Source organism: Setaria italica, chromosome IX, assembly GCF_000263155.2.
Source record: "Setaria italica strain Yugu1 chromosome IX, Setaria_italica_v2.0, whole genome shotgun sequence".
Classification (NCBI taxonomy): Eukaryota; Viridiplantae; Streptophyta; class Magnoliopsida; order Poales; family Poaceae; genus Setaria; species Setaria italica.
This window is the reverse complement of record NC_028458.1, coordinates 9,629,264-9,636,998: the sequence shown is the minus strand read 5'-3', so window position 1 is coordinate 9,636,998 and position 7,735 is coordinate 9,629,264. Positions and strand designations below refer to the sequence as shown.

The following is a 7,735-nucleotide window of genomic DNA, read 5'->3' as shown; positions in this document are numbered from 1 at the left end:
CGTGCTCTACTGCTCTACGAATGGCGCGACACTATTGAAGCACAATTAAATAGCATTGATTGGACAGAAAACTGCATATCCATCGTGGCATTTGGTAAATCCACTCGTGCAGAACTGATGGGGACATGAGGATTTATGAAGACATGCTGTCGATGTAGCACCAGATGGGATTGGATGGGACTACACAGCGGCGTGTGGGGGGTGGTCAGCACGGTGCCATTTGTATGTTTGGGGAAAAGGCGGACCATCGAAGAAATTGAAGACCTCCCAATAATTGTCATGACGTATCAAGGAAGAAGATTTTATGTGACGGGAAACCATATTAATTGACGGATTAGTTTCCTTGTAAGAGAACCATTTGGACGGCTTATCCTGTGATGAGGTAAATAGCTTTCGCCACCGCCTTTCCGCGGGAAAGCCACAAATGGTCATTTTAGAGAAGATCCCACCACAAATTTCAAAATATCTTGTTTGAAAACATAGAAAATCATAAACGCAGAATCATCCTAAATACTACTAATACTTGGTAGGCTCATGAATTTATTGAACCTTATAAATACGTTCGAGCACATCATAGCGGACTAGTGGTCAATCCGTACATCGTAGCCGGTGCCATGTCCAAGTCATATAAACGTAGGTTACCATGAGCACGCATGGATTATTCGCCCGCAAAGTGAAAGGGGAAACAGAGCTGATGAGCTGGTTTTGGGTTGCAACGCCGCCCAGGTTGCAGTAGATGCACAGATGCTGACAGCGACAGTGGCATGGGTCTCCGGTCTCCCTACACTCGCCTGCCCTACTACGCGATACACGCGCGCGCACGTCGCGACACCATCCCAGATATCGCCTGCTTTCGATGTGCTTTCTTGGGTCCTTGCACGGCAGCGGCATCGGCGTCGGCGAGGCTGCACAGCCCGCAGCGAGGCAGACCGCGGACACCGCGGTTGGCTGGGAATTCCGTGGCCAACAACGCCGCGCGCGGCAGGACAGCACGGGAGGCGAACAGTGCGAGAGCCATCGGCCATGCAGGCTTGCCGTGGCACTGGCTGCCTGCCCTGCCGGCGGCCAGCGCGGCGCTCTGCTCTGCCTCTGCTCTCGAGCAGAGGCCAGAGGGGTGGCCAGCGCTGACATGTGGGGCGCATGCTGGGCCCGCATGTCATGGGCAGCGCAGCGCCTCGTGGTTATGGGCGCCCGCTGAAGCTGAAGCATCCTAGCTGGTCAGTAGATGCCTCTGATGGCTGATCAGCTGTGCTCAATGTTTCGTTCATCAAGGCGAGGGCCGAAAATTTCAGCATGTCTTTGGACGGGTCTGGGATCATCGTACTGTAGTATTGGCAGCAGTACAACATAAGACACGGTCACAGCAAGTCAGAATTACAGAGTATTGGGAAAATCCATGCGTCGTGTAGTGTCCTATGATTTTATATTACAAAAAGAAAAAAAATAACTACAGATGCGATTAAAGGTCTTCGCTTACATAGTCATAGTTTGTGGGCCTTCGCAGCTCACAAAAGCATCACACTAAGCCAATTCACAATTTAAAAACTTGGCATGTTTGGATGCTTTTTCACACATCGCTGCACCTTGTAGCCCAATCACGCGTAAGGTGTGGCTAACAATTTGTCCGCCGTATGTGATGCATCCTTTATTTTTCTTTTCTTTGTGTGCGTGCACAGGATGCAAAGTAAGAACTAAGAAGTCACCGTGATCGAGTAGAAACGAGGTCCAAATTTAGGGTAGAAATTGACAAAGTAGAAGCTTCAAACAGGACTATATGGGACACATGGCGCAGGATAGGAAAACTCGAACACTAAAAAAAGAAGTATATTTACGTGTACCGATGTGAGGCGGCCGGGTTTGAAACCACTCATGAGCTCAAACTCGGGTGTTTTTTTGGATGTCGTTGCCTTTTACTACCGTTAACGAACTAACCGTACAGGGAGCTACAGTACTACTCGTATTTTTACCTGTACGTGACTTTTGATACTTTGCCCAGATATTCCCCCAAGTCAGTGAAGGATCAAGCACCATTTTTATCCCCCCTCCAAAAGTTCAATCAATGCTACAGTAGCTCAAGGAGTACCAAACTATGTTTGGTCAGCACCAACGGCCTCAAAATCTGGTGGATTTTGTACAACAATAAATTGGAGCAGTGACATACTAATTTACATGTCAATGGTAGTACACACACCTTTCTCCTAAAACGGGCCTGTCACGTAGTATAGGGCTTTACAATCTGGAAATCTTATTAGGAAGAAAATGGGGTTCTATGCTTTAAACCCAGGAGGATAAAAAGTTTACCTAGTAGAACAGCTCCTAACCCGAATTTGGCAACTTGTTACTACTACCACGCAACGTAGATTACGGTCAACAGTGTCCCAAGAAAACCTCAGAAAAGTCCATGAGCCCCAGCCAAAACTTGCAGGGTTTGCCTTGGTTTCGGAGCTAAAGAGCAAAGGCTACGTAGGTAGAAGGGGGAAAGAAAGTAACGGCAACACCAGGAGGCCCCGAAGCTTTAGCTTTATTCCTCCCTCTCCCCTTCATATTTCTCAGCTCCCTTTGTTGCTCCCTCTCACTGCCCACTGCCCCCAGTACTCTCCTCCCTACTGCCGCTGCTGCTCTCCCACTCCCCTACTCCCCCCACCTCGCCTGCACAGCCCGGCTCGTCTTCTCGAACAGCGCGAGCGCGCAGGCGCGGAGCAGCGTGTCCGTCCGTCCGTCCTTGCACTGTCTGCAGCCTCCCCCTCTCCCTCACCGGGCCTTCAAATCCGCGGCCGCGCCATCCGCTGAGCCGCTGCCCCGGTCCTTGCATTGCTCGAGGCAGCGCAGCGCTGGTCGCCTCCGTGCCTTCCGCCGTGTTCCTGGGCTCTCTCATTTACTTCCGCTGCTGTTCTGCCTCTGTGGGCGTTTCTTTATGGTCTGGAGCAGCGGTTAACTGCTTCCGGGCATTGATCTGCCGAGCTGAGATCGTGAGCTGTGGGTTCGGTCTCTGAGAGAGGAGCCCGTTCGGACTCTCTGAAAGCCCGAATTTGATCGAGGCCTTGCCCCGTCTTTGCTCGGCTTCTTTACTTCACCTCTAGCGATTTCTTGTGCTGGGGGTGCTGGCAAGAGCTTTCTTGCTTCTGCGCTCGTGGCTTTGCGCCTGAATCCTGCGGTTTCTGCTCCGGCCACTTCGGTTCTTCGTCTTTTCCCCCCAGTGATCTCTCTAAAATTTTCCTAACCCCCTTGCCTTCTTGTGCGGAAGATTGCATTTTGGAGTCTTCCTAAATAGCTCTTGGGAATTCTCTGGTTCGTTAGCCGGCCCATAGTTCAGAAAAGCAAGGGCCAGTTTGGTCTACTTCATTTCACAAAAAGGGGGGAAATTAGGTAGTAAAATCCGGTTCTCCCCTGATTCTGTTCGGAGATACTGTTTGAGAGGAAGTAAAAGCGCCAAGTTTGGAGGTTTCGAGGAGTTGGGGAGACTCATTCCTTGGAGCTAGCTGCATGAGGAAGCATTGAGACAATGAGAGATGACAATTCAAGCAGGAACAAGGTAAGTGTTTCCATATTTGCAGTTATCCTGTTTATTCTTCACAGTGATGTTTCTGTGTTCATCCCTGATCTTGCTTTGGTTGTGATTGGTGTGCATAAAGCTGTCCTGGTCCAGGACCCTTGTTAGGAAGTGGTTCAACATCAAAACGAAGGCGAAGGACTTCCATTCGGATTATGCAGCTGAGGAAGGTACATTCATCTAGCAACACCCTACCACCTTTTTTAACTGTCTGATCTAACAACAGAGCTTCTGTTCATAAATCAGTGACCTCGAGTTCACTGCATAATAATTTCTCTGCTTAAGTTTCTTTTTACAGCAGTAGGTTTCTGTTATTCTACTAGGATAAAAATGCTTGCTGTTTCCAGATGCACGTTGGCTTCTTGTTTCCTGTTCCCTTTAGTGAATTTCCCCCTTGTGGTTGCAGACGCAACCAAAATATGCTTGTGACTCCAATAAACTAGAACTTTCTTTTACTGATTCTGTGCTAAATTTCCTTCTAATAATTTCAGTCGGAGTGCAGTGGAGGACCAGTTTCTCTGATAGAGATGCGTGCAAATCCAAGAAAAGCAGAACAGGTACATTTTGCTTGCCTCCTGACAGTAACTATGGTATCTTCATATATTTTTTTTCATCCCTTTGTCTGTTTCATGCAAAACTGCAAATGTCATGACCAAATTATCTTTATGCTTCGTGATGAGTGTGACTGAGTTAACTTTATGTTTACATAGAGAGGTTGCCTAAGAGGAATGTGGATCGAGATGGTAGACTAGGTAATGGATTTGACGGTGCTTATATCACAAACACACAGGATTACAGGTAAATAGACTGTTTCTTTTAGTAAGACTTGATCAATCCACTAATCATTGGTTCAAGGAAATTCCTGTGATATGACAATACATATCCTTGTGCGCATAGGGTCTTCGTTGCTACATGGAATGTGGGAGGAAGGTCACCATCTAGTCATTTGAATCTGGAGGACTGGCTTCATACTTCTCCTGCTGCTGATATATATGTGATAGGGTATATTTCTTAACTTGTGCATTTACTTAACCAAATTATTTCTCTCTAAACCAAGAAGCACCCCTAAAATAAATAAAGCTCAAAATAGAAAAGGAAATTAACATAATTTATCATGCCAGGTTTCAGGAAATTGTTCCCTTGAATGCTGGTAATGTTCTATTGACTGAAGACAATGGTCCAGCGAAGAAATGGGTTTCTCTTGTTAGAAAAACTCTAAATAATCTTGATCAACAAGGCTCTGGTGTCTACAATTACCACACCCCCTCACCAGCTCCAGATCCTATTGTGGAGCTCAATGTTGACTTTGAGCGATCATCAAGAAGACAACGGAACTCGTCATTCTTCCATCGACGTTCATTCCAGTCCTTCAATCGTAGTTCAAGGATTGACATGATGGATCCACACTCGTTAGTGGACCGTCGTTTCAGTGTTTGTGACCGGATTAGCTTCGGGAGCCGGCCAAGTGACGTTGACACTAGTATGAGATGTGGTGGGTCATCTGATGATGAGAATATTGACGAGGAATCCCCTAGTGGTATATTCTTTCCACCAATGCCATGTGGATATGGTGCTCCACTATGCACTGATTCTAGGTAAGTTTCTCAACTCTTACCATAGCATATATAAATAGCTCATCTTTCCTGTTATGAAACTGATTTCATGCTATATTAGCTATTAAGGATTCCTTTGTTGAATGACTACGATCCTCTGACTGAAATTAATATTTCCTTGAAAAATCAGGTATTGCTTAGTTGCAAGCAAGCAAATGGTTGGAATTTTTCTCATGGTGTGGGTACGGAGCGACATAAGGGAGCATGTGAAGAACTTGAAGGTTTCGTGCGTTGGTAGAGGCCTGATGGGCTATCTTGGAAATAAGGTATCCTTTGCTATCTTTTTCATTTCAGATAGGGGTTTACATCTACAGTGTAATGTTTTCAACTATTGTTTAAGACAGTAGATTTTAGTGTATGAATCCATTTTATTGAACCCTTTCTTTTGTGATCCCCATTCCTTATTTCTCTCTTTTTTTTTGGTCTTAACTCAGGGATCAATATCAATCAGTATGTCTCTGCATCAGACAAGCTTCTGCTTTGTGTGCACTCACTTAACATCAGGCCAGAAAGATGGTGATCAACTTAGACGAAATGCGGATGTAGTGGAAATTTTGAGGAAGACCAGATTTCCGCATGTTCATGGAGCAGGTGACAAGAAGTCTCCAGAGACAATTCTTGATCATGAGTGAGTAGTGCACTTGTGCTTCTCATGTTCTGCTTTTCTTTACAGATTTTGATTAAACACTTAATAGTTAAAAGGAATTAGTTTGAAAGCATCAATCTTATGCTACCAATTTTATTTCTTTTCAGTCGTATTATTTGGCTTGGTGATCTGAATTACCGGATAGCTCTTTCCTATCGCTCAGTGAAGGCTTTAGTTGAGATGCACAATTGGAAACAGTTATTGGAAAAGGACCAGGTTAGCTATTATAACGTGAACTTGTAACATGGTTATGCCTCTTGTTATGGAGATGTCTTTGTTTGGTTGGCTTCTTATGTCTGAAATTTCTGTAACAGCTTCGGATAGAGCAAAGATTTGGTCGGGTCTTTGCAGGCTGGAAAGAAGGGCGGATTTACTTTCCTCCCACATACAAATACTCGTACAACTCTGATAGATATGCAGGCGATGATATGCATCCAAATGAGAAGCGAAGAACTCCAGCATGGTAAAATTCATTAAACTGGACTTTCTGACATTGCAAAGAACATGTTTACTGTCATCAAATCGAAGCTCCTATGCATGCATTATTCATCTCCTTACACAGTGTTCATAACATCATTTCATTCATTTATGAAGGTGTGACCGTATTCTATGGTATGGCCGAGGTCTAAACCAACTGTGTTACGTGCGCGGTGAGTCTCGGTTCTCGGATCACAGGCCTGTGTACAGCATTTTCACAGCAGAGGTTCAGATTTCGAGCCAAACTCAGTTCAGCGGCATTACTCGTTCTGCCTCTCTCCTGGGGGTAGACGAATTACCATACCCAACTTATCCACGCAGTTACATGGATATAAACTTTTACTGATTGTACATCTCGATGGAGGCAGCCAAGGTTTGTATTCTATGGGCCTGGCAGCATCACATTGTTTAAAGCTTGTTGCTCTGACTGATGCTCTGAATTCCATGTGACAGCATTCTTTCTACTCATCATAACCCCCATGTGGTGTTGGCTGCAGACATTCCTCGTTACCTGAGTGGCAGAGCGCACCTTCTGATGACTGACTGAAATTCATTCCTCCCAAGATTCCATCGGCTGGAATGTTTGTTGCTAACAGGTGACCCTGAACTTTCCATTCTTTTTGTCTCGTGTTTCTGTGCCCATCGTGTGTCTGGAGTCTGCCTTCGCATGCGCACAGGATATGTTTTCTCAAAATGATGCTTGGAATTTTTGCTGTGATTGACACCCAGTTCCTGCTGTTGTTAACATGCAGATACTCAAGGAGATGCTTTCCGATTGTAAGATCAGGTATGATCTGCTAAACCATGTCATGAAAGTTGTAGTATGTGTGAGATTTAAACAAGCTGTAGGACTAATGCACCTCTTTTTAACCATGAACAGTAATATTTGCACAGTTTTGAAGCTAACCATCTGGAGTCCCGATTTACCAAAAAAGAAAGGAGTGTTTTTGTGTCCAAGACAAGCTAAAGACTAACATCGTCAAGGTAATTAGCGCTATGCCTTTGAATTACCCCCCTTCATGACACGATTCTTCCTTTTTATTTTCCTCTCCCCTGAGCCGTTTGGGCTGGGAAGGAGGCCTGGCTTCTCCTTTTTTTTTGTTTTTCGCTTTTGGTCTCCTGATGTAACAAGAGGAGAGCCGCTCCATCGGCTCAATGAAACAATTTTTTAATCGAAATGATGGCTTGTACAGCAAACTGCTCCTGTAACTTTCCACGCCCATCGTAGAATACGCAACTTGTTCATGCCCGCAGCGAAATGATCACCTGAAACAGCGTGCGTGCCGTGCCATTCTGAATGCTTGTGCACAAAGCAATGTGCTGAAGATTTGCAGAGGCTGGTGTGCTCTGCCTCATTGTGCTGGCCTGCTGGGGGGTTGCAAGCTGCTATAGGCCATGCTTTGCTGCACATCACAGGAAATGAAATGTGCAAGGCATGGGAAAAGCAGT

The 7,735-nt window shown here is 45.5% G+C and overlaps 1 protein-coding gene across 3 annotated transcripts; it reads left to right on the top strand.

Moving 5' to 3' along the window:
• Positions 1 to 2,565: 2,565 nt before the first annotated feature.
• Positions 2,566 to 7,495, top strand: LOC101784429 (type IV inositol polyphosphate 5-phosphatase 7). Of its 3 annotated transcripts, none has more exons than XM_022823534.1 (14): positions 2,566 to 3,532; positions 3,633 to 3,720; positions 4,042 to 4,107; positions 4,261 to 4,348; positions 4,448 to 4,552; positions 4,672 to 5,145; positions 5,294 to 5,429; positions 5,598 to 5,791; positions 5,917 to 6,025; positions 6,124 to 6,272; positions 6,404 to 6,659; positions 6,784 to 6,882; positions 7,039 to 7,073; positions 7,181 to 7,495. In XM_022823534.1, exons 1-11 carry the CDS (start codon positions 3,503 to 3,505, stop codon positions 6,630 to 6,632), a joined length of 1,668 nt encoding a protein of 555 aa, XP_022679269.1. In that variant the 5' UTR covers positions 2,566 to 3,502; the 3' UTR covers positions 6,633 to 6,659; positions 6,784 to 6,882; positions 7,039 to 7,073; positions 7,181 to 7,495. The 3 variants fall into 3 exon arrangements, with proteins under 3 accessions (XP_022679269.1, XP_012704117.1, XP_012704118.1); XM_012848663.2 differs by having other exon boundaries at positions 7,167 to 7,483; XM_012848664.2 differs by having other exon boundaries at positions 6,740 to 6,882; positions 7,167 to 7,483.
• The last annotated feature ends 240 nt before the right edge of the window (positions 7,496 to 7,735 follow it).